This window comes from Bombina bombina, chromosome 7 (genome assembly GCF_027579735.1).
Source record: "Bombina bombina isolate aBomBom1 chromosome 7, aBomBom1.pri, whole genome shotgun sequence".
Taxonomy (NCBI): domain Eukaryota; kingdom Metazoa; phylum Chordata; class Amphibia; order Anura; family Bombinatoridae; genus Bombina; species Bombina bombina.
Window position 1 is genome coordinate 415,633,625 of NC_069505.1, and position 27,456 is coordinate 415,661,080.

Sequence of the window (27,456 nt, forward strand, 5' to 3'; positions counted from 1 at the left end):
GAACAGCAGACCCCCCCCCCCTTCCCTGCATATGAATAGACCCATTATGCAAACAGGAGCCAGCAGGAATCTGTAGACTTCAGTCTACACCTGATATGTTGGGGCTTGGTTAAGAGTCTGAAAAACAGCACAATGTTATTAAAAAATAAGCAAAACTATACATTGTTACAAAACACCCCCAGGTGGGCTGTATAAAGGGATCATCTACAGAACATTTACAAGGTCCCTTTAAGCATTGGAATAACAACTTTCTCTCTCTGCAGGTTTAAATGACCCTGTTCCCCTTGCCGCGCCGCCTGCAGAGTCATCTGCTTGGAACAGCTTCCAGGTAAAACTGTTACCCAGTGTGCATAGCGTAGGCAGACAGTGACACCTGCTGGCTGCAGCTGGTTGTGCACAGTGACAACTACATGGTTTCTTACTATTTATGCCTGGGGGGTGTGACCTTCTCATAAAAGGGTCATATTACTGTTTGTTTTTCATTTGCAGGACCAATAAACAAATTCTATTGAAAGAAATATATAGCGTTGTGGTATTTATCCTTATATAATTTTGAAACCCATTTTTTTTTCTTTATTTGGAAAGGCAGGAATGTAAGCTTAGGAGCTGGCCCATTTTTGGTTCAGCTCTATCTGAATAACAAAAGAAAAAAATTGGATTTCATAACCTCATTTTTTTTTTCTTTCTTTCTTATCTTTTTCTTTGTCATTGCTAAATAATTTACAGTCTTTTTTTTAAAAGAATTGCATGTTCTTGTCATTATTATATATTGGTATAGCGCCGCTAAAGTCCTTAGTGTTAGGGGCATAAGTATTATTATTATTAGGTATTTGTAAAGCGCCAACAGATTCCGCAGCGCTGTAAAGGTATAATATGACAAAGATTATTAATTAATAAAGTAAGAGGAGGCCTTGCTTCGGAGAGCTTACAGTCTTTAGCTTGAGGATAAGGAGACACAAGATTTATCTTTATTAGGGTGAAGAGAAGCCATTATAGCGGGGTAGAGAGTTCCAGAGGACAGGAGCAGTGCGTGAGGGAATAATTATTTATAGGGGTGGAGTGACATAGGTCAGAGGTTGATTAAAGAGGGCAGGTCAGGGAGTGTTAGGAGACGAGTGAGGACTAAAGTTGGGAGTGTTGTTGAGTGCTTCAGGATCCACTTACAGTTGTTGAAGTCCCGCTTGAATGATCCATCCAGCTGGCGAAGTCCTCATCCATGCGGCAAGAAGTCTTCATCTAGGCGGCCTCTTCGATCTTCATCCAGCCGGCGAAGTTTCCATCCTGAAGACATCCGGCGCGGAGCATGCTCTTCATACGGTCACCACCGTACACTGAATCTTCAATGCAAGGGACGCGATTCAAATTGGCGTCCCTTGCATTCCTATTGGCTGAAATGTTTTAATCAGCCAATAGGAATTAGGGATGCTAAAATCCTACTGGCTATTCAAATCAGCCAATAGGATTTAAGCAGCTCTCATTCTATTGGCTAATTCGACTTCTTGCCGCAAGGATGAGGACTTCGCCGGCTAGATGAAGATAGAAGAGGCCGTCTGGATGAAGACTTCTTGCCGCATGGATGAGGATTTCGCCAGCTGTATGCATCTCAGGGCAATGCCATACAAAGGCCCTTTTAAGGGCGCTTGGTAGTTTGGGGGTGGGGGTTTGTATAGTGTTAGGGGGTATTTGTATTCTTTTTAAAGTAAAATAACTTTTTATCTCGGGGCAATGCCCTACAAAAGGTCCTTTAAGGGCCCCCAAAAGGCCCTTTTTAAGGCCCTTGGTAGTTTATTAGTCTAGAGTAGGGTTTTTATTTTGGGGTGTTTTTTTTTTTTTTTTTTTTTAAGGGTATTAGAATAGGATTAATCTTAATTTTTTTTGGATAGTTTTTTTTTTTTTTTGTAATGGTAGATTTCGGGAGTGGCAGATTAGGTGTTAATAACTGTAGGCAGGCGTCGATGATGTTAGGGGCAGCAGATTAGGGGTGTATAGACGTAGGGTTTATGTTAGGGTAGGTTTAAACTGTCTTTTTATTTCCCCATAGACATCAATGGGGCTGCGTTACGGAACTTTAGTTTCTGCGATCGCAGGTGTTTTTGGCTGGCTCTCCCCATTAATGTCTGGGGAAATCGTGCACAAGCAGGTCTCAGCAGCACTCTGATTGTGTGCGGTATGCAGCTCAACACAACCATATTGCACGCAAAAGGCGTATGTTTGAAAACTTGTGAAAGCAGCGCTATAGGAAATTAAATAACGTAACTTTTGTTGCATTCGTTAATTTCTCTTTAGCGCTCAAAACTCGTAATCTAGCTGTTAGTGTTTAGTGTCTTTTTAACAATTAAATGCATTCCTTTAAAGGGACAGTAAACACCTTGAGATTTGTATATAAAGTCTTTAGTTATGTGTAATGAAACAACTTTGCAATATAATTTCTTTATAACTGTTGTTTTGCTTGATGGGGGTCTGTAATGGAACCTCTATCCCTCCCAATTGCACGAGAGGGGCAAGTTACCACTCATTTGAAAGGCAAAGATGCTATCTTTCAAATAAGGGTCACTTTTAATAACTAGAGATCACCTGCCCCTCTATAAACCAGGTACCTTTTTATTGCGGTAGAGAGAGGCTATTAGAGAGCCCTCTCTCTCCCTCTGATTTAATTAAAGGGACATAATACTCATATGCTAAATCACTTGAAACTGATGCAGTATAACTGTAAAAAGCTGACAGGAAAATATCACCTGAGCATCTCTATGTAAAAAAGGAAGATATTTTACCTCACAATCTCCTCAGCTCAGCAGAGTTAGTTCTGTGTAAAAAGTTATACTCAGCTCCTCCCTGTTGCAGGTAAAAAAATAAAAAAATGAAGAAATGAACAGCAGCCAATCAGCATCAGCAGTGCTGAGGTCATGAACTCTTACTGTTATCTCATGAGATTTGACTTAACTCTCATGAGTTTTCATAGTAAGCTTCCTTTACCTGATTGGTGAAATAATATGATAGTGCACGAAGCTCATCCTTTCAGATGTCCCGGGACAGACATACTAATATGCTGCTTAGAAATCCTTTACAATGGGAGGTGGCTACTGAGGAACTTTTGAGGTAAAATATCTTTCTTTTTTACATAGAGATGTTCAGGTGATATTTTCTAATCAGCTTTTTACAGCTATGCTGCATCGCTTTCAAGTGTTTAAACATTTGGGTATTATGGCCCTTTAAAGAGACATTAGACCTATAATATGCAGGAGATAAGTATAGCAGTGTGTTGTGTCTGTTGTATGAGTATACTTATCTCACTGAATAAACCATCTCTACATCAGTCCTCAGAGAGCATCGAGTCTGAAGTGCATGAGAAGCAGCCAGCACCCACCACAGCCCAGCCGCAGGGGAGCCGCGCTCTGGAAGATCTGGATGTTCTAGGGAAGACTCTTCTGCAGCAGTCTCTACCTCCCAACGCCATGCACGTGCTATGGTAAGTTCTGTTCCAGATCTAGTGGATTTGATGCCCTCCGTTATACAACTGCATTCAGTAATTCTAATAAATTCCATTGCTTAAGTCAACGTGTTTACATTGTTTTGTTGTTAGCAGTTAATTAGGGGTATATATGTAGCAGGGTGCATTCCCAGTGTGGAGAAATAGAAAAGCCACAATTCTCAAAGCTAAATTAATCAAATAAAAATAAGAATAAAATACAAATACATAATGAAAGTATATTGCAGTTGTTTTTCTTTGCATAAAAAGAAACATATTTTATATTTAAAATCTAAAGATGTTCACTGCCCCTTTAGCAACAAATCTCTTTTAATGCCTATGATAATTTATTGCTGTCATCATTTGTCATGCTTACAACTGGAATGTAATCTAGCTTGTTGTTTTACATTGCACACTAGACGCATCGTACAGAAGTTAGCTATGCAACAAGAACTTGCTTTCTTTGAAAATTGTTCTTTATATATATATATATATATATATATATATATATATATATATATATATATATATATATATATATATATATAATTTTTTTTTTTCATCATTCAGATAGGGCAGTAATTTTAAACAACTTTCCAATTTACTTTTATCATCAAATTTGCTTTGTTCTATTGGTATTCTTTGTTGAAATCTAAACCTAGGTAGGCTCATATGCTAATTGCTAAGCCCTTGGAGGGCCCCTCTTATTAAGGGCATTTTGACGGGTTTTCGCAGCTAGACATTGCTAGTTCATGTGTGCTGTATACATAACATTGTAGTTATTTATGAGTCAGCACTGACTGGCTAAAATGCAAGTCTGTCAAAAGAACTGAGATAAGGGGGCAGTCTGCAGAGGCTTAGTAGTTAATCACATAGGTAAAAAGTATATTAATATAACAGTGTTGGTTATGCAAATCTAGGGAATAGGCAATAAAGGGATTTTCTTTTTAAACAATACAAATGTTGGAGTAGACTGCCCCTTTAATGTTAGGTTGTATTTGTGGCTTGACACTGTGATTAGCTAGAGCATTTTGTAATTCCCTTACGCCACCTCTGCCGGGGACATTCTGCAAGTTCTTAACATGTTTGGAGAAGTAATGAACCAGAAGTATTACGATATCTTTGATAAATCACGTCCTCATTGCATAGAATTTTTCTGTCCATATTTACTGTGCAAAGCTAACAGGTCTGATTTCTTTATCCGTCTGGTCTATCATCTGAGGCCTGTCGCTAAATGTCCATGGTGCAGACAGACCTTTCACCTTCCTCTGCTTAAACAGACAATATTTTGGCTGATGACTAACATGATACAGTTATATGCACACTTTCTGAGACACCATCTCCTACTGAGCATGTGCAAGAATTCAGTGTATTTTAATCTGTGATTGGCTGTAACATGATACAGTTATATGCACACTTTCTGCGACACCATCTCCTACTGCGCATATGCAAGAATTAACAGTGTATTTGAGTCTGTGATTGGCTGGTGGCTGTTACATGATAAAGGGGGCCAGAAAATGTAAGTAAATGTTGAAATTTGTCAGAGAAAATCTGCTGCTCATTTAAAAATCTGAGTAAGTTCTATTGCTTTGTCTTTTTAGTATGTACTTGTTGATTATACAGTTCTGTATTTCTGTACACTGCAGACATCACACGGATAATCCTGCCACATATCAGTTCCTAATTGGCCTTAGTAGAGTGACTAGACTGGTCTACTCCAGTAACGAGTATATATTGGCTTGTCCAAATAAGGACAGTGGGGAGTGAGAGTTTGGCTATTAAAAAAGAAGTTTAACACAGTTTTTGGTGTTAAGATATTCATAAAATGTTCTCACTCAGCCAGTATGTTAATTTATTATAAGACAGACTTGCCCTTCTAACCAGCCATGTTTAGCACAACATTGTGTCCCATTTTGTGGTTTATGAACTGTGGCCCTCAGGGATTGATCTGCTATTTGTTTCCACAGGGAAAAACCTCAACAGAAGCTCACCCTGCGGGACCTTCAGAGTAAAGCTGCCCCTGCTGCTTCTGCCCCACAGCCATTAACTAGTCTTGTGACTCCTCATCCGATTGTTGTGGAACAACCGCCCCCCCCAAAAGCAGAAGTCTCCTTAGCGAACATCCATGTGCCTCTGGAGTCCATCAAACCAAGTACAGTTTGGGATATTGGTGTAGGGTGGAGAGGGGAGGGGTGGGGGTTGAGGAGCATATCAGCTGGTTAAAAGGGGAGGAAAGCTCACCCACCACTAACAAATAGAAAGCTACATTGTACACAGGAGTTGATAGAAAGGCACAGATGGGGAGCTAGGTAATTCCGGCTTTGCTGAACCTCTCCTTTCTTTTGCTCCTTGCAGGTAGTATCCTTCCGGTAACTGTGTACGACCAGCGCAGTTTTCGGGTTCTCTTTCACTTTGCTCAGGATGCCCCCCCTGGGCGGCCGGATGTCCTCGTTGTTATCATCTCCATGTTAAGTACGGCCCACATTCCTGTCTCCGGGATCAGCTTCCAGGCAGCTGTACCCAAGGTAATAGGACCCGAACTCCTGTCCCGTACAGTTTGTATTACAGTACTAAGCCCAAGGCCTCTGGGTACTCGCAGGGTTTATAATAGCAAGCTGCCGACTACGCCAATACTTTACCCTGTCACAGTCTCACCCTAATTATTTCATTCATTGTATTCTTCAGTAACTGGGCTGTGTTGGTTATAGCAGTTTATTGTGTAAAATTTGCCCAGGAAGCTCCTTACTCTACAGCCCACAGCCCCTACACATTTATGTCTCTTGTCTTTGACTCACAAGATGTGTTCAGCTAGTCCCCAGTAGTGCATTGCTGCTCTAACACTGTCTTCTTCTGTGTTTTAACTGCTTTGCACAAACTATAGTATATTCAATAGTGCAATAATAAAATATGTGAACATATTGGACTAGTGGTTGTTGACCTAAGGCCTGGTAAATTTTAGACAAACGCGTGCGTGCGCAGTGGTACTCTTGAGTTCTGGGGAGGCAGGGCAGCATCCCTGTATTAGAGCATTATATACCTTTTAATGCATGTTCAAAAACAAAAATAAAATTTGTATATATAATTACAATATACATATTAGACTATGTAAATTAATACATGTAGAGAACGACCCTGCTCTGAAGAGTTTATTATCTCATGTTTTTGCTAAATCCCATCTCTCTGTCCTTACACTTTTTGTTTATCCTCTTGCCGTTTCTTTTTTTTATTCTGTTCCTGGTTTTAAACGTTGTTCCTTTCTGCTGTACGCTAGTGATGGTCTCCTTTGTCTGTAGGTGATGAAAGTAAAGCTGCAGCCGGCATCTGGTAGTGAGCTGCCGGCATTCAATCCTATTCTGCCTCCATCTGCTGTATCTCAAGTGCTGCTACTCGCAAATCCGACCCAGGTGAGATATGTACTCACTGATGCTCGTGCACAACACACACGTAATCATGAGAATCCGAAACGGAATTAATAGATGCAACATCTAAAATGACTGCAGTATTATGCTCTTCGATTTAATTGGAAATAGCTTTTTAAGTAGAAAAATAGGCAAGTCCTTAGGTATCGGCAAATCAGCACTAACAAGACATAAAATAGTCAGTTGATGTAAAAATGACTTAGAATTCACCCTGATAAAATGATAGATCTTTAACTGTGATATAAATACATTTCAATATCAAAAATAAAATGTAACTAAAATGTACATTATTTAGCTGTCCCAGGCTACAAGTAGACAAAACTACGTATAGAACATAAGATTATTAATAATAAAACCAAATGACTTTATGAGATAAAAACAATGATTCATACAAACCTGATCTGTTCAGTTGCCTGTAGGCGACTTCATTAGGGAAATAGCTTGTGTATTGTTTAGTCTTGATGCAGCAACGTTTCTGCCACCAGATAATCTATTATTGATGAGCCCTACATTTTTTTTTATCCTTGTAGAGATAATTTATCCTCCCTAAAGCTTTTGCATATCCGGAGTGTTAATTCTGCATTTGTCCACAAATCTTCTATGTCAAACATCACACTATTTGCCAATTGTCGGAATCCCAGAATCCACTCCGGTTTTATATAACGCAGTTTTTAGACAGTGGTATAAGAAGGGGCTAAAGTATTTCTCTCAAATGATAAAACCTGATAATCAGACATTGTTTACATATGCAGCGTTATCCACAAAATATCTCCTTCCCTCATAAAATGTCTTTGCATATCTACAAACAAGGAGTTATATCATGCAAGTGTCACAATTAAGCGGGCTTGATTGGGGATTGCAAGAGATAGATGCAGGACTTAAAATTTATACAGCAGGCGTAAGATCAATTTCATATTGGTATAAAGTGTTATACATAAGTCTTGGCCAGAAGCATGTTAATTAACTTAGGGAAAGATTAGGGAGACATTTTGCCGATATTCAAACCCAAGTTATCCTAAAAACATTCCTGTCGGAGTCTGCATCAGTAATAATCAGTTGGAGGGAGTCACAATTGAAGTTAATAAATAATCTTTATCTTACACCCGATACAATTAATAAATGGGTCATGTTTCAAATGCAAAGCACAGAAGGCTGACATCTTACATTGTTTGTGGCCATGCCCCAAAATTAGACAATACTGGGGGAAAATTAACTTTTTTCTGAATAAAACTCTTCAAACACAATTGAACTCACTTCTTATCACATATTATACATATTCTTTATGTTCTATGAGCTGTCACAAAAGGGAGAACAAAATTTAATTAATGTGGCCATTTTGGCAGCACAGATTTTAATACTTAAATGGACATTAAACCCAAAAAAATTATTTTGTGATTCAGATAGAGAATACAATTTTAAACAACTCTCTAATTTACTTCTATTATCTAATTTGCTTAATTCTCTTGATATTCTTTCCTGAAAAGCATATCTAGATAGGTTCAGCAGCTGCTGATTGGTGGCTGCACATACATGCCTCGTGTGATTGGCCAAGCCATGTGCATTGCTATTTCTTCAACAAAGGATATCTAAAGAAAGAAGCAAATTAGATGATAGAAGTAAATTGGAATGTTGCTAAAAATTGTATTCTCTGTCTGAATCATTAAATAAAAATTTGGGGTTTAATGTCCCTTTAAGAAATGGAAGTCCCCTGATGTCACTATTATATCTGAATTTGTAAACAATATGAAGCTCCAAATGACAGTTGAATTGCAGGATAATAAATGACTTATACAAAAACATCTTAGAGCTTACTTTGCTAAGTGGCTCAAAGTAATAGTCGCCTGGCCTCTGACTGCCCAGATTCAATTTATCTCTCCTTTACGTAACTCTGTAACTTTTATGTTAATGATTTTAGAAAGAGTACTCCCTCCGTAATGGTTGAATGAAATGTAACATTGCATTGAAAGGCATAGTTGGGGTGCTCGGTGGGCCCCCGAGGGGTATGGGGTGGTGGTGGTGGTGGGGGGGGGGGGGTTCTACCCTTTCCCCTTCTTTCCCTTCCCTGTGTTTTTGTTTAGGTTTATGATTGCTGGCACAGTTTTTGCCAGTTTCAGGTTTAGAATATAATCATAACGGGTAGTATAAATTATTAACTAACCCACTATATATATATTGTAAAATTGCATACATAGTGTACATTTCGTTATTATTTATTATTATTTTTTTGTGGTAAAATTAATTAACTTGTTTTATGTTTTACATTTAGGGAGCTGCGTCTCCCTTCCAAAATGCAATTGTAGGCCTTCTTCTTTTTTTATGCGAATTAATAAAAAACTAATTAAAGAAAAAAAAAATCTACTATGTAACATAGAAGCTTTACTAAATGCCTGAATTTGGTATTGTCCATCCTCCAACCTGCACGATAAACAATATTCTTCCCTCCAGATCATTGTCAGATTAATAGATATGGGACAGGCAATCTCACTATGTTGTATTTCAGGGCTCGACTAACCCAGTAGCCTGGTAGCCACTGGCTCCTAGAATTTTACCCCTTGCTCCTAACTTTTTGGGTTGCACTGATGTATTTAATATTAAAGGGAAATTTCTGTCCTTAAAAAATATTTAGTTTTATTAAAGAGGAATAAAAACTCACCCTAAATTGTATTCATAGGCCACTGCCTTGGGGTAAAATTTAAAACGGAAGCTCTGAATAAAATGTTTCATTTTGTAAGTGCATTATATTGTTAAACATGCCTTTTTTTTCATTATGTGCTTAATCCATGCAGAGGAGTTGAACACATTTAACGCCATCCATTTAGGTCCTATGTGGGGGCGGGGCACTGTAGATGTATAACTTTTAACTGTATGTTTAAACCACGAATAAAGGGTTAAACATACAATGTGCCATATGTATTATATATCCAACATGTTTAGCACCCATGTTCTGGGCTAGTTAATATTTTATGTATAGATTATGATAGTATCTGTTTTGGTTTTTTTATTGCACCTTAACACATTGTTAAAATTGGCTTCATAGCAACACTTTTTTAATTTAATGAGGTCAGGAATTGATTAGCCAAACTAGTCTTTATGACATTTGGCATGCAGATGGGTTGCGTTGTCTAGTGTGTGCTTTTATTATTATTATTATTTATTTTTGTGAAAAAGTGATCAGTGGTTGCTGCAATATAAAATATTAAAATGAAAAAAGATACGCCTAGATTTAGAGTTTTTGTCGGTAAAGACCCGCGTAGCTAACGCTGCTTTTTTTTCCAGCACATCCTTAAGACAATGCTGGTATTTAGAGTTGTCTGAGTGGCTGCGTTATGCTCAAAAAAGGGAGCGTTGAGCATAATTTAGCTCCACTTCAACCCTCAATACCAGCGTTGCCTACGGTAGCGGTAAGCTGTAAAAATGTGCTTGTGCACGATATCCCCATAGGAAACAATGGGGCTGAGCTGGCTGCAAAAAAAACCTAACACCTGCAAAAAAGCAGCGTTCAGCTCCTAGCGCAGCCCCATTGTTTCCTATGGGGAAACACTCTCTAAGTCTGCACCTAACACCCTAACATGAACCCCGAGTCTAAACACCCCTAACCTTACACTTATTAACCCCTAATCTGCCTCCCCCGCTATCGCTGACACCTGCATTATACTATTAACCCCTAATCTGCCGCTTCGGACACCGCCGCAACCTACATTATAGCTATGAACCCCAAATCTGCTGCCCCTAACACCGCCGACACCTATATTATATTTATTAACCCCTAATCTGTCCGTCCCCCCCACGTCGCCGCTACCTAACTACAATTATTAACCCCTAATCTGCCGACCGGACCTCGCCGCCACTATAATAAATGTATTAACTCCTAAATCGCCGCACTCCCGCCTCGCAAACACTATAATAATTTGTATTAACCCCTAATCTGCCCTCCCTAACATCGCCACCACCTACCTACATTTATTAACCCCTAATCTGCCCGCAACGTCGCTGCTACTATAATAAATGTATTAACCCCTAAACCTAAGTCTAACCCTAACACCCCCCTAACATAAATATTATTTAAAGAAAACGAAATAATATTCCTATAATTAAATAAATGAATCCTATTTAAAACTAAATACTTACCTATCAAATAAACTCTAATATAGCTACAATATAAAAAATAATTACATTGTAGCTATTTTAGGATTTATATTTATTTTACAGGCAACTTTGTATTTATTTTAACTAGGTACAGTAGCTATTAAATAGTTATTAACTATTTAATAGCTACCTAGTTAAAATAATTACATTACCTGTAAAATAAATCCTAACCTAAGTTACAATTAAACCTAACACTACACTATCATTAAATTAATTAAATAAATTAACTACAATTACCTACAATTACATTTAATTACACCTAATCTAAGCCCCCTAATAAAATAATAAATCCCCCCAAAATAAAAAATGCCCTACCCTATTCTAAATTACAAATTAATCAGCTCTTTTACCTGTAAAAAAAAAAAAAAAAAATACAACCCCCCCCCCCACATTAAAACCCACCACCCTCATACCCCTACTCTAACCCACCCAATCCTCCCTTAAAAAAACCTAACACTAACCCCCTGAAGATCTCCCTACCTTGAGCCGTCTTCACCCAGCCGAGCCGAATTCTTCATCCAATCCGGGCGATGTGGTCCTCCATCCGGGCGAAGTCTTGATCCAAGCGGTAAAGAAGAGGTCCTCTATCCAGGCGATGTCTTCCTCCAAGCGGCATCTTCTTTCTTCCGGCTCCATCTTCAGACCGCTGACGTGGAACATCCACCTTCCCCGATGGACTAACGATGAATGAAGGTTCCTTTAAGGGACGTCATCCAAGATGGCGTCCCTCGAATTCCAATTGGCTGATAGGATGCTATCAGCCAATCAGAATTAAAGTAGGAAAAATCTGATTGGCTGATTCAATCAGCCAATCGGATTGAGCTTGCATTCTATTGGCTGATTGGAACAGCCAATAGAATGCAAGCTCAATCTGACTGGATCAGCCAATCGGATTGAACTTCAATCTGATTGGCTGATTGAATCAGCCAATCAGATTTTTCCTACCTTAATTCCGGTTGGCTGATAGAATCAGCCAATCGGAATTCGAGGGACGCCATCTTGGATGACGTCCCTTAAAGGAACCGTCATTCGTCGTTAGTCCGTCGGGGAAGGTGGATCTTCCGCGTTGGCGGTCTGAAGATGGAGCCAGAAGATAGAAGATGCCGCTTGGAGGAAGATATCGCCCGGATGGAGGACCTCTTCTTTGCCGCTTGGATCAAGACTTCGCCCGGATGGAGGACCACATCGCCCGAATTGGATGAAGAATTCGGCTCGGCTGGGTGAAGGCGGCTCAAGGTAGGGAGATCTTCAGGGGGTTAGTGTTAGGTTTTTTTAAGCGGGGATTGGGTAGGTTAGAGTAGGGGTATGTGGGTGGTGGGTTTTAATTTTGGGGGGGTTGTATTTTTTTTTTACAGGTAAAAGAGCTGATTACTTTGGGGCAATGCCCCGCAAAAAGCCCTTTTAAGGGCTTTTTAAAAGAGCTGATTACTTTGTAATTTAGAATAGGGTAGGGCATTTTTTTATTTTGGGGGGCTTTATTATTTTATTAGGGGGCTTAGGTTAGGTATAATTAGTTTAAACTTCTTGTAATATTTTTTTATTTTTTTTAATTTAGTGTTTGTTTTTTTGTATTATAGATTAGTTTATTTAATTAAATGTAATTGTAGTTAATTTATTTAATTAATTTAATGATAGTGTAGTGTTAGGTTTAATTGTAACTTAGGTTAGGATTTATTTTACAGGTAATTTTGTAATTATTTTAACTAGGTAGCTATTAAATAGTTAATAACTATTTAATAGCTATTGTACCTAGTTAAAATAAATACAAAGTTGCCTGTAAAATAAATATAAATCCTAAAATAGCTACAATGTAACTGTTTTATTGTAGCTATATTAGGGTTTATTTTACAGGTAAGTATTTAGTTTTAAATAGGATTAATTTATTTAATTATAGGAATATTATTTCGTTTTATTTAAATAATATTTATGTTAGGGGAGTGTTAGGGTTAGACTTAGGTGTTAATACATTTATTGTAGCGGTGACGTTGCGGGCGGGAGATTAGGGGTTAATAATTGTAGGTAGGTGGCGGCGATATTCGGGAGGGCAGATTAGGGGTTAATAATTGTAGTTAGGTAGTGGCGACGTTGGGGGGGGCAGATTAAGGGGTTAATAAATATAATGTAGGTGTCAGCGATGTTAGGGGCAGCAGATTAGGGGTTCATAGCTATAATGTAGGTGGCGGCGGTGTCCGGTCGGCAGATTAGGGGTTAAAAATTTTATTAGAGGGTTTGCGATGTGGGGGGGGCCTCGGTTTAGGGGTACATAGGTAGTTTATGGGTGTTAGTGTACTTTTTAGCACAGTAGTTAAGAGCTTTATGTTCCGCCGTTAGCCCATAAAGCTCTTAACTACTGACTTTTTTTGGCGGTAGGAGTCTTGTTGGTAGAGGCTCTACCGCTCACTTCTTCCAAGACTCCAAATACCAGCGTTATGCAAATCCCATTGAAAAGATAGGATACGCAATTGACGTAAGGGGATCTGCGGTAGCCTGGAGTCGCGGAAAGAAAGTGAGCGGTAGACCCTTTCTTGGCTGACTCTAAATACCAGCGGGCGGTAAAAAGCAGCGTTAGGACCCCTTAACGCTGCTTTTGACGGCTAACGCCAAATCATATTAATGCACTCAGCACTATAAAGGATATAACAAATACTCTCTTCCAGTTCCTTTTGTGAAAGTTTTTAGTACAAAAGATATTACTATTTACTGCATATAACTAAACTGGCTGCTCCATTCTGTGCCTGTCAGAAAGTTAAACCTGTCAGGTAGTAACCAAACAGATCAAGGCCCAGAGTATCAGGTTAAAGCAACAGGATACTAGTAGTAGATACAGCCAACAGGTAATGGATAACCGAGCGCAACAGTGGCAAAGGCCAGCAGAAAACAGCTTGTATTGGTCAGCAGGATACAGCAGTGGGTAATGACCAGCAGGAAACAGCTTGTATTGGTCAGCAGGGTACGGCAGTGGGTAATGACCAGCAGGAAACAGCTTGTATTGGTCAGCAGGGTACGGCAGTGGGTAATGACAGCAGGAAACAGTATCAAGGTTTGGTCAGCAGTATAAAGCAGTGGGTAATGACATGCAGGAAACAGTAATAAGGTTTGGGCAGCAGGATACGGCAGTGGGTAATGACCAGCAGGAAACAGTAATAAGGTTTGGGCAGCAGGATACGGCAGTGGGTAATGACCAGAAGGAAACAGTAGGAAGGTTTGGTCAGCAGGGCATGGCAGTGGGTATTGATCAGCAGGAAACAGTAACAAGTTTTGGTCAGCAGGATACGGCAGTAGATGATAACTAGCAGGACACAGTAACAAGGTTTGTTCAGCAGGATATGACAGTGGGTAATGACTAGCAGAAAACGTTCGGTCAGCAGGATACGGCTGTAGATAATGACTAGCAGGAGACAGTAACAAGGTTTGTTCAGCAGGATACAGCTGTAGATAATGACCAGCAGGAAACAGTAACAAGGTTTGGTCAGCAGGATACAGCAGTAGATAATGACCAGCAGGAAACAGTAACAAGGTTTGGTCAGCAGGATATAGCAGTAGATAATGACCAGCAGGAAACAGTAACAAGTTTTGGTCTGCAGGATGCAGCAGTAGATAATGACTAGCAGGAAACAGTAACAAGGTTTGGTCAGCAGGATACGGCTGTAGATAATGACTAGCAGGAAACGGTACCAAGGTTTGGTCAGCAGGATACAGCAGTGGCTAATGACAAGCAGGAAACAGTAATAAGGTTTGGTCAGCAGGATATGGCAGTGGGTAATGACAAGCAGGAAACAGTAATAAGGTTTGGTCAGCAGTATATGGCAGTGGGTAATGACTAGCAGAAAACAGTAACAAGGTTTGGTCAGCAGGATACGGCTGTAGATAATGACTAGCAGGAAACAGTAACAAGGTTTGGTCAGCAGGATACGGCAGTAGATAATGACTAGCAGGTAACAGTAACAAGGTTTGGTCAGCAGGATACAGCAGTAGATAATGACTAGCAGGTAACAGTAATAAGGTTTGGTCAGCAGGATGCGGCAGTAGATAATGACTAGCAGGAAACAGTAACCAGGTTTGTTCAGCAGGATATGACAGTGGGTAATGACCAGCAGAAAACAGTAATAACGTTTGGACAGCAGGGCACGGCAGTAGATAATGACCAGCAGGAAACAGTAGCAAGTTTTGGTCTGCAGGATGCAGCAGTAGATAATGACTAGCAGGAAACAGTAACAAGGTTTGGTCAGCAGGATACAGCAGTAGATAATGACCAGCAGGAAACAGTAACAAGGTTTTGTCAGCAGGATATGGCAGTAGATAATAACTAGCAGGAAACAGTAATAAGGTTTGGTCAGCAGGATATGGCAGTGGATAATGACCAGCAGGAAACAGTAACAAGGTTTGGTCAGCAGGATATGGCAGTGGGTAATGACTAGCAGGAAACAGTAACAAGGTTTGGTCAGCAGGATACGGCAGTGGATAATGACTAGCAGGAAACAGTAATAAGGTTTGGTCAGCAGGATATGGCAGTGGATAATGACCAGCAGGAAACAGTAACAAGGTTTGTTCAGCAGGATATGGCAGTGGATAATGACTAGCAGGAAACAGTAAAAAGGTTTGGTCAGCAGGATATGGCAGTGGATAATGACCAGCAGGAAACAGTAACAAGGTTTGTTCAGCAGGATATGGCAGTGGGTAATTACTAGCAGGAAACAGTAACAAGGTTTGGTCAGCAGGATGCGGCAGTTGATAATGACCAGCAGGAAACAGTAACAAGGTTTTGTCAGCAGGATACGGCAGTAGATAATGACCAGCAGGAAACAGTAACAATGTTTGGTCAGCAGGATGCAGCAGTTGATTATGACCAGCAGGAAACCGTAACAAGGTTTTGTCAGCAGGATACGGCAGTAGATAATGACCAGCAGGAAACAGTAACAAGGTTTTGTCAGCAGGATGCGGCAGTTGATAATGACCAGCAGGAAACCGTAACAAGGTTTTGTCAGCAGGATGCGGCAGTAGATAATGACCAGCAGGAAACGGTAACAAGGTTTGGTCAGCAGGATGCGGCAGTGGATAATGACCAATAGTAAACGGGTATGTACCAGCATAACCCAGCAAGCAAGAAAATGCGGCCAACAAAAAGAATAGGTAAAGTCATTAGGACATAGGGCAGGAATGCCAGATGCTACATTCTAGTAGTGGAACTACCTGTTGTCTGACAGATGCTGGGGTTTCTATAAAGAGCTAGTGGTGTTTAAAGGGAACCGTGAGATGCTGAGCAGTGTGACAGCTGACATGCCAGATCTAAACTAGCACTAGCAGGATCTTGTGTCCGCTTACTCCCAGGTAAGGCACCTCTAGGGCACTGTAACAGTAAGTGTTCAATTTTTATTACAAGGGACATGAAGCCCAAAATGTTTCTTTCATGATTCAGATAGAACATACAATTTTAAACAACTTTCCAATTTACTTCTATTATTTAATTTGCTTAGTTCTCTTGGTGTAATTTGTTGAAAAGCATACCAAAATAGGAGCAGAAGCTTGGAGATAACTGCCGATTGGTGCCTGCACATATATGCCTCATGTCATTGGTTTACAGATGTGTTAAGCTAGCTCCCAGTAATGCATTGCTGCTCCTTCAATAAAGGATACCAAGAGAATAAAGCAAAAGTAAATTGGAATGCTGTTTAAAAAAGGAAAATGTATCTGAATCAGAAAAGAAAAAATGAAGGTTTTATGTCCCTTTAGCTTCTAAAAATTAATTATTATATATTATTTAATCATGAAGACGCTCTTTACTATTACTGTTAATGCACAAATGGAATAGCATTGTTAGTTTTCTTTTATTGGGCAAATATATGAGCCTCATAAATCTGCCAGCACTTGTGACACACAAGTATCAAGAACTATATCCCTAAACAGATTTGTGATCAAATAAGACTTTTTAACCAGACAAATCTCTCCCTGCATGAAGTGTGATCTGATAAAGCTAATGGGTTTTCTTATTTCTGAGTCAAAGTAAATGCACTCAAGCGCCTCTCTGCAAAAAAACCAACAACTTCTGAGCATACTGATTATATAAATATTTTGTTGAGGTCTGTGGCTGTTTGTGCTTTTTCTATAGTTTGATCTCACTACTCCTTTTTCAGGAAATATAGCAAGGAACTCCAAAGCAAACAAGGAAGCTAATTGCGTATAACGCGTCTGTGTCTTTACCTTAGTTTTTAACGTAATTCTTGAATGGAGAAGTTGTGGTTTTAGATTTTTAACAGACATATGAGTGGTAGAAAATTTTACCTGTGACATCTCTCACCAGTAGATTTCGGAGACACTCAAATACCCGAAAATGTTGCATCCTAGTTTTTCATCCTAATGCAATTTTGTTACCAGATTATTTATTTATTTCTAATAACACGATGAGTCCACAGATCATCTAATTACTATTGGGAATATCACTCCTGCCCAGCAGAAGGTGGCAAAGAGTACCACAGCAAAGCTGTTAAATATCACCTCCCTTCCCTACAAACCCCAGTCATTCTCTTTGCCTACGTTAGAGCAAGGAAGTGGTAAAGTTAGGTGTTAGAAAAGATTCTTCAAGTAAGATTTTATTATTTTTAAGTAGTGCAAGATTGTGCTGCTTTGTCCTAGGGTGTAACTGTAGTCCATATCGGTCTCTTCAGTAGAGCAGTGGTGGCTTTCAAGCAATGGAAACTTGTGGGTCATAATTCTCACTGCGCCTCCCATATAGTTAATACTGCCCTAATACTGAAAGCCTGAGTAAGATTACTCAGTCTTTATCTCTTTTTTCACAGGTCCATGTGAGGGAGAAGACCTCTCAAACCTAGTGAGCTGCCTTGCTGCCTGGCAGATTTATGAGGTAAGTGCTGACTTTATTTTTCTGGGTAAACACAGGAAAAAGCGGGCACTTTATTCACTAAGGGACACACAATTTTCTCCTATATATTTAGGTGAACATATGATGGCAGTATGGTTATGGCAGGCACTGGGGCTGAGGATTAATACAAAAAAGGCTAATTTTAATGTGGTTTCACTTCTCCCGGCGGCTTTACTTTAAAGTATGCCGACCGGGAGGTTCATTTTTTAGACTCCCACGATGGGCGGGGCTAACTGAGACGGCAGTTTGCTGTTGCGCGCCATTTTCCCCTTCATTCACTGTGACCGGAGGGTGCAGATAACAGTCTCAGACAGGAAAGCGCATAATAAGATTTAAAACTGGGCTTTTAGGACCAGACAGCTGTTCATCATACTGCAAGTCGAGTTCTGGATCTTTTACTGGAGAAATACTATCCGGTGTCAGCAGGGCAGGTAGGCACCTCAGCTAAGCTAAGGTGTAGAGGTTGTCAGTAGTACTTGCATAAAACTAGTTGCTTACTGCAAAAAATAAAAAAGTTACGTTTTAAAATGACAGTAGCGTTTTTTTGTGTTTTTAATTTTTATTAAAAATTTAAGTATTTTTTTGTGGTAATTTGTTCCATTGTGAGTCAGAATAAACCAAGAAGCCTTTTGATGCTAATTTGGAACCACCTATCCCTTTCTGTTCCTCATGTATTGAGAGAACTTTGAATTACAGGGATAGACTTTTCTCTAGTAAGGTGTATCCAGTCCACGGATCATCCATTACTTATGGGATATTCTCATTCCCAACAGGAAGTTGCAAGAGGACCCACAGCAAAGCTGTTATATAGCTCCTCCCCTTCCTACCATATCCAGTCATTCTCTTGCAACTCTCAACGCGCATGGAGGTAGTAAGAGGAAAGTGGTGAAAAATAGTTAGTTTATTTTCTTCAATCAAAAGTTTGTTATTTTAAATAGTACCGGAGTTGTGCTATTGTTTCTCAGGCAGAGATAGAAGAAGAATCTGCCTGAGTTTTCTATGATCTTAGCAGGTTGTAACTAAGATCCATTGCTGTTCTCACACATGTCTGAGGAGTGAGGTAACTTCAGAGGGAAGAAAATACAGTCCTAGAAGACAAAAAAACGAGAGGCGCTCTTGGTGCAGCAAATTCCAAACAGGGGCAAATTATGAATACACAATATATACCATGTACTCACAAGTAAAGTTGCACAAGCAGTGCAATATCGTGCAGGCCGAAGCTTCTGAGCCGTTCGGCTGACTCAGATAAGATAGCCCTGATGAAACGGCATTCAGCCGAGAAACGCGTTGCTAAGCAACACTTTTATATGTTTTAATAAAGTGTGTATGTTATTTCAAGTCTTGCTCTGGACCCTTTATTATCTCCGGTGTTATTGGAGTGAAAAACCTGGTTGGACTCTCAGCCGAGTGCTGGATTTCTATAGCACTGATCGGTTTCTGTTGGCGTTCCTGAGAGGTGACGAGTATCAGGATTGGAGCCTCATTCTGGATACCATCTGCTTCAGCCACTGTGAGTCAGCCGAACGGCTCAGAAGTTTCGGCCTGCACGATATTGCACTGCTTGTGCAACTTTACTTGTGAGTACATGGTATATATTGTGTATTCATAATTTGCCCCTGTTTGGAATTTGCTGCACCAAGAGCGCCTCTCGTTTTTTGTCTTCTAGGACTGTATTTTCTTCCTGCCATTTTTGGAGAGAGCTGCTGTACATCGTGGGATCTGGTCTATGGTTCATATGGACTTATATATATATTTATATTCACTCTTCTGATTTGGGACTTTGATAGGCATATTAAATATATACAATTTTTTGTTATCTAGGTTTTTATATTATTATTAATCATTTATTATTTAACAGTTTATCTCGTATGGTCTTAATCTATGCCCCTAATACTAACAGGCTTGAAAATTGATTTTATATACGCTCATATTTTCAATTTATATTGGCGCACCTCCTATATAGACCCTGATAGTGCAGCTATTTAGGTTTCTAGTGGTTTTCAACTTCAGAGGGAGAATGGCGTGCAGTTTATTCTGCTATCAGGTATGTGCAGTTATGATTTTTTCTAGGATTGGAAATGCTAGAAAATGCTGCTGATTCCTGATAAATGTAAGTTAAGCCTGAATACAGTGATTTAATAACGACTAGTATCATGCTTACTCTCAGGGGTATTACCCTTATAGATATGCTATATAAAACGTTTGCTGGCATGTTTAATCATTTTTTATATATGCTTGGTGATAAAACTTTATTGGGGCCTAATTTTTTCCACATGGCTGGCTTTATTTTTGCCTAGAAACAGTTTCCTGAGGCTTTCCACTGTTGTAATATGAGTGGGAGGGGCCTATTTTAGCGCTTTATTGCGCAGTTAAAATTACAGACTGAGGCATCCAGTTTTCCTTTGGAGTCCCCTGAATGCTACAGGACATCTCTAAAGAGCCTAAAATCGTTTATTGGGGAAGGTAGGAGCCACAGTAAAGCTGTGGCACTTTGCTGGGACTGTTAAAAAAACGTCTGTCGTTTTTTTTTATCCGTTTTTTGAACTAAGGGGTTAATCATCCATTTGCAAGTGGGTGCAATGCTCTGTTAGCCTATTACATACACTGTAAAAATTTAGTTTGTGTAACTGCCTTTTTTCGCTGTTTTTCAAATTTTGACAAAATTTGTTTCTCTTAAAGGCACAGTACCGTTTATTTATATTGCTTGTTAACTTGAATTAAAGTGTTTTCCAAGCTTGCTAGTCTCATTGCTAGTCTGTATAAACATGTCTGACATAGAGGAAACTCCTTGTTCATTATGTTTAAAAGCCATGGTGGAACCCCCTCTGAGAATGTGTACCAAATGTACTGATTTCACTTTAAGCAATAAAGATCATATTATGTCTTTGCAAAATTTATCACCAGAGGATTCTGATGAGGGGGAAGTTATGCCGACTAACTCTCCCCACGTGTCAGATCCTTTGACTCCCGCTCAAGGGACTCGCGCTCAAATGGCGCCAAGTACATCAAGGGCACCTATAGCGTTTACTTTACAAGACATGGCGGCAGTCATGGATAATACCCTGTCAGCGGTATTAGCCAGACTACCTGAACTTAGAGGTAAGCGAGATAGCTCTGGAGTTAGACGAAATGCAGAGCATACTGACGCTTTAAGATCCATGTCTGATACTGCCTCACAATATGCTGAAGCTGAAGAAGGAGAAATTCAGTCTGTGGGTGATGTTTCTGACTCAGGCAGAGTACCTGATTCTGATGTTTCTACATTTAAATTTAAGCTTGAACACCTCTGCGTGTTACTAAAGGAGGTTTTAGCTGCTCTGAATGACTGTGACACAATTGCAGTGCCAGAGAAATTGTGTAGACTGGATAAATACTTTGCAGTGCCGGTGTGTACTGATGTTTTTCCAATACCTAAAAGGTTTACAGAAATTATTACTAAGGAATGGGATAGGCCAGGTGTGCCGTTCTCTCCACCTCCTATTTTTAGAAACATGTTTCCTATAGACGCCACCACACGGGACTTATGGCAGACAGTCCCTAAGGGGGAGGGAGCAGTTTCTACTTTAGCAAAGCGGACTACTATCCCTGTCGAGGACAGTTGTGCTTTTTCAGATCCAATGGACAAAAAATTAGAAGGTTACCTTAAGAAAATATTTTGTCAACAAGGTTTTATCCTTCAGCCCCTTGCATGCATTGCCCCTGTCACTGCTGCTGCGGCGTTCTGGTTTGAGTCTCTGGAAGAGGCCTTACAGGTAGCGACTCCATTGGATGACATACTTGGCAAACTTAGGGCACTTAAGCTAGCCAATTCTTTTGTTTCTGATGCCATTGTTCATTTGACTAAACTAACGGCTAAGAATTCTGGTTTTGCTATACAGGCGCGCAGAGCGCTATGGCTTAAATCATGGTCAGCTGACGTGACTTCCAAATCTAAGCTGCTTAACATTCCCTTCAAGGGGCAGACCTTATTCGGGCCTGGTTTGAAGGAGATCATTGCTGATATCACTGGAGGAAAAGGTCATGCCCTTCCTCAGGACAGGTCCAAATCCAGGGCCAAACAGTCTAATTTTCGTGCCTTTCGAAACTTCAAGGCAGGTGCGGCATCAACCTCCTCTAATGCAAGACAAGAGGGAACGGTTGCTCAATCCAAAGTGGTCTGGAAGCCAAACCAGACCTGGAACAAAGGTAAGCAGGCTAAAAAACCTGCTGCTGCCTCCAAGACAGCATGAAGGAACGGCCCCCTATCCGGTAACTGATCTAGTGGGGGGCAGACTTTCACTCTTCGCCCAGGCGTGGGCAAGAGATGTTCAGGATCCCTGGGCGTTGGAAATTATATCCCAGGGATATCTTCTGGACTTCAAAGCTTCTCCCCCAAAAGGGAGATTTCACTTTTCACAATTATCTGCAAACCAGATAAAGAGAGGCATTCTTACACTGTGTACGAGACCTCCTAGTTATGGGAGTGATCCATCCAGTTCCAAACGAGGAACAAGGACAGGGTTTTTACTCAAATCTGTTTGTGGTTCCCAAAAAAGAGGGAACATTCAGACCAATTTTGGATCTAAAGATCTTAAACAAATTCCTCAGGGTTCCATCATTCAAGATAGAAACTATCCGTACCATCCTGCCTATGATCCAGGATCAATATATGACTACAGTGGATCTAAAGGATGCTTACCTTCACATTCCGATACACAAAGATCATCATCGGTTTCTCAGGTTTGCCTTTCTAGACAGGCATTACCAGTTTGTAGCTCTTCCCTTTGGATTAGCTACAGCCCCAAGAATTTTTACAAAGGTTCTAGGGTCGCTTCTAGCGGTCCTAAGGCCGCGGGGCATAGCAGTAGCACCTTATTTAGACGACATCCTGATACAGGCGTCAAACTTCCAAATTGCCAAGTCTCATACGGACATAGTACTGGCATTTCTGAGGTCGCATGGGTGGAAAGTGAACGAGGAAAAGAGTTCTCTATCCCCACTCACGAGAGTTTCCTTTCTAGGGACTCTGATAGATTCTGTAGAAATGAAAATTTACCTGACGGAGTCCAGGTTATTAAAGCTTCTAAATTCCTGCTGGGTTCTTCATTCCATTCCGCACCCTTCGGTGGTTCAGTGTATGGAAGTAATCGGCTTAATGGTAGCGGCAATGGACATAGTGCCGTTTGCACGCTTACATCTCAGACCGCTGCAACTATGCATGCTCAGTCAGTGGAACGGGGATTACACAGATTTGTCCCCTCAACTGAATCTGGACCAAGAGACCAGGGATTCTCTCCTCTGGTGGCTATCTCGGGTCCATCTGTCCAAAGGTATGACCTTTCGCAGGCCAGATTGGACGATTGTAACAACAGATGCCAGCCTTCTAGGTTGGGGTGCAGTCTGGAACTCCCTGAAGGCTCAGGGATTGTGGACTCAGGAGGAGTCTCTCCTTCCAATAAATATTCTGGAACTAAGAGCGATATTCAATGCTCTTCAGGCTTGGCCTCAGTTAGCAACTCTGAGGTACATCAGATTTCAGTCGGACAACATCACGACTGTGGCTTACATCAACCATCAAGGGGGAACAAGAAGTTCCCAAGCGATGTTAGAAGTCTCAAAGATAATTCGCTGGCCGGAGTTTCACTCTTGCCATCTATCAGCTATCCATATCCCAGGTGTAGAGAACTGGGAGGCGGATTTTCTAAGTCAACATACTTTTCATCCGGGGGAGTGGGAACTCCATCCGGAGGTGTTTGCACAAGTGATTCATCGCTGGGGCAAACCAGAACTGGATCTCATGGCATCTCGACAGAATGCCAAGCTTCCTTGTTACGGATCCAGGTCCAGGGACCCCAGGGCGACGCTGATAGAAGCTCTAGCAGCGCCCTGGTCTTTCAACCTGGCTTATGTGTTTCCACCGTTTCCTCTGTTCCCTCGACTGATTGCCAAGATCAAGCAGGAGAGAGCATCAGTGATTTTAATAGCGCCTGCGTGGCCACGCAGGACCTGGTATGCAGACCTAGTGGACATGTCATCCTTTCCACCATGGACTCTGCCTCTGAGACAGGACCTTCTACTTCAGGGTCCTTTCCTCCATCCAAATCTAATTTCTCTGAGACTGACTGCATGGAGATTGAACGCTTGATTTTATCAAAGCGTGGCTTCTCCGAGTCAGTCATTGATACCTTAATACAGGCACGAAAGCCTGTCACCAGGAAAATTTACCATAAAATATGGCGTAAATATCTTTATTGGTGTGAATCCAAGGGCTACTCATGGAGTAAGGTCAGGATTCCTAGGATATTATCTTTTCTCCAAGAAGGCTTGGAAAAAGTTCCTTAAAGGGACAGATTTCTGCTCTGTCTATTCTTTTACACAAGCGTCTGGCAGACGTTCCAGACGTTCAGGCTTTTTGTCAGGCTTTAGTCAGAATCAAGCCTGTATTTAAACCTGTTGCTCCACCATGGAGCTTAAATTTGGTTCTTAAGGTTCTTCAAGGAGTCCCGTTTGAACCTCTTCATTCCATTGATATAAAACTTTTATCTTGGAAAGTCCTTTTTTTGGTAGCTATTTCCTCGGCTCGTAGAGTCTCCGAGTTATCTGCCTTACAATGTGATTCTCCTTATCTAATTTTTCATTCTGATAAGGTAATCCTGCGTATCAAACCTGGGTTTTTACCTAAGGTGGTATCTAACAAGAATATCAATCAAGAGATTGTTGTTCCGTCCTTGTGTCCTTATCCTTCTTCAAGGAAGGAACGTCTATTACACAATTTGGACGTGGTTCGTGCTTTAAAGTTTTACTTACAAGCTACTAAGGATTTTCGGCAAACATCTGCTTTGTTTGTTGTTTACTCTGGTCAGAGGAGAGGTCAAAAGGCTTCGGCAACCTCTCTTTCTTTTTGGCTAAGAAGCATAATACGCTTAGCCTATGAGACTGCTGGACAGCAGCCCCCTGAAAGGATTACAGCTCATTCTACTAGAGCTGTGGCTTCCACCTGGGTCTTTAAAAATGAGGCCTCTGTTGAACAGATTTGCAAGGCGGCGACTTGGTCTTCGCTTCATACTTTTTCAAAATTTTACAATTTTGATACTTTTGCTTCTTCGGAGGCTATTTTTGGGAGAAAGGTTTTACAGGCAGTGGTACCTTCCGTTTAAGTTCCTGCCTTGTCCCTCCCTTCATCCGTGTACTTTAGCTTTGGTATTGGTATCCCATAAGTAATGGATGATCCGTGGACTGGATACACCTTACTAGAGAAAACACAATTTATGCTTACCTGATAAATTTATTTCTCTAGTGGTGTATCCAGTCCACGGCCCGCCCTGTCATTTTAAGGCAGGTTATTTTTAAATTTAAACTACAGTCACCACTGCACCCTATGGTTTCTCCTTTCTCTGCTTGTTTTCGGTCGAATGACTGGATATGGTAGGAAGGGGAGGAGCTATATAACAGCTTTGCTGTGGGTCCTCTTGCAACTTCCTGTTGGGAATGAGAATATCCCATAAGTAATGGATGATCCGTGGACTGGATACACCACTAGAGAAATAAATTTATCAGGTAAGCATAAATTGTGTTTTTTCTGAGCCAACATTGTCTAAGGCGGATGCTGTTCAGGAGTCTAACGACAATGTTCAATATATACCGCAGCTTTCTCCTCAAGTGTCCAAAATTTTATCGCCCACTCCTGCAGTGCCCTGCGCTTCCTCTGAAACTCCACCTGGAGTCACGTTGCAAGACAACGCTTCCCTCATGTCCTCTGCGGTCTCTGGTGCGTTGTCTGCTTTTCCCATGCTGCAGGGAAAGCGCAAGAGGAAAAGTAAGCATTCAGTAAATGAGGTTACTGACGCAGTTGTTGCTTTTTCGAATGCCCCCTCCCAGAAGCCTGAGGAGGAGGATACTTCGGTAGCATCTGAAGCTAAAATCTTAGACTCAGTGTAATTCCTCCTGCTGATACTGAAGTTGTCTCCTTCAGGTTTAAGCTAGAACACCTCCGTCTGTTACTCAAGAAGGTTTTAGCTACACTGGATGACAGCGACACCACGGTCATTTGTATTGCTACTGTCACTAGTGCGGCAGCATACTGGTTTGATGCATTGTCTGAATCTATTCGGGCAGACACTCCCCAGGGTAGGATAAAGACCCTTAAGTTGGCCAACTCCTTTATCTCGGATGCTTCCCTTCAGGTTATTAAGCTGGGAGCTAAGATTTCTGGTTTTGCAGTACTGGCCCGCAGAGCTTTATGGTTAAAATCTTGGTCTGCGGATGTGTCATCTAACTCTAAACGTTTGGCGATTCCTTACAAAGGAAAGACTTTGTTTGGGCCGGGGTTGACGGAAATCATTTCTGACATCATGGGAGGGAAGGGCCATTTCCTCCCTCAGGATAAGAGAAATCAACAAAAGGGACGTCAGAGTAATTTTTGTTCTTTTCGAAATTTCAAGGGAAATCCTTCCACTTCCTCCTCCAAGCAGGAGCAGTCCAAGCCTTCCTGGAGACCCAATCATTCTTGGATCAAGGGAAAACAATCCAAAAAGCCTGCTATTGAATCAAAAGCAGCATGATGGGTCTGCCCCCGATCTGGGATCGGATCTTGTGGGGGGCACGTTCCCTAAAGGGTCAAATTTGTCTTAGTCTATTTTGTTACCCTAACATCTGGCAGATGTCCCAGATGTACAATCATGTTGTCAGGCCTTGGGCAGGATCAGGCCTGTGTTCATACCAGTTATTCCTCCATGGAGTCTGAATTTAGTTCTCAAGGGGCTCCTTTGAGTCTATGCTTTCCTTAGAGATTAAGTAGTTATCTTGGAAAGTTTTATTTCTTGTTGCTATTTCTTCTGCTCGGAGAGTGTCAGAGCTCTCAAGATTACAGGTTGAGTTTCCTTATCTTATTCCATTCAGATAAGGTAGTTTTTACATACTAAATTAGGATTTCTTCCTAAGGTTATTCTGATCAGAACATTATTCAGGAGATTGTTGTTCCTTCCTTGTGTACTAATCCTTCTCAGAAGGAAAGACTTCTGCACAGTTTGGACGTGGTCTGTGCTTTAGTTTTGCCTGCAGGCAACTAAGGACTGTCGTCAGTCTTCTTCTTTGTTTGTGGTTTTCTCAGGCAAACACAAGGGTCAGAAAGCTACGGCTACTTCTTTTCTTTTTGGCTGAAGAGTATCATATGTTTTGCATATGAAGCTGCTGGACAACAGCCTCCCGAGAGAGTTACGGCTCATTCCGTTAGGGCTGTTGCTTCTTCATGGGAGTTCAAAAATGAAGCTTCTGTGGATCAGATTTGCAAGGCTGCAACTTGGTCCTCTCTTCCCACTTTTTCAAGGTTCTATAAATTTGTCAATTTTGCTTCGGCTGAGGCTTTTTGGGGAGAGGTTCTTCAAGCAGTGGTGCCTTCCGTTTAGGTTCCCTGTCTTGTCCCTCCCGTATCATCTGTGTACTCTAGCTTGGGTATTGAATCCCATTAGTAATGAAGATGATCCGTGGACTCATCGTGTCTTAAAATAGAAAATTTATGCTTACCTGATGATAATTTTATTTCTTTTTTGACACGATGAGTCCACGGCCCG

General features: G+C 40.8%; 1 protein-coding gene across 1 annotated transcript in view; it reads left to right on the top strand.

The window, feature by feature from the left end:
- GGA1 (golgi associated, gamma adaptin ear containing, ARF binding protein 1) overlaps positions 1–27,456 on the top strand; it is a 53,761-nt gene that overhangs the window by 19,984 nt on the left and 6,321 nt on the right. Inside the window, exons 12-16 of the mRNA XM_053721228.1 lie at positions 264–328; positions 3,315–3,466; positions 5,434–5,618; positions 5,822–5,991; positions 6,760–6,870. Coding sequence (XP_053577203.1) covers positions 264–328; positions 3,315–3,466; positions 5,434–5,618; positions 5,822–5,991; positions 6,760–6,870 — 683 coding nt within the window. The remainder of the gene's footprint in view (positions 1–263; positions 329–3,314; positions 3,467–5,433; positions 5,619–5,821; positions 5,992–6,759; positions 6,871–27,456) is intronic.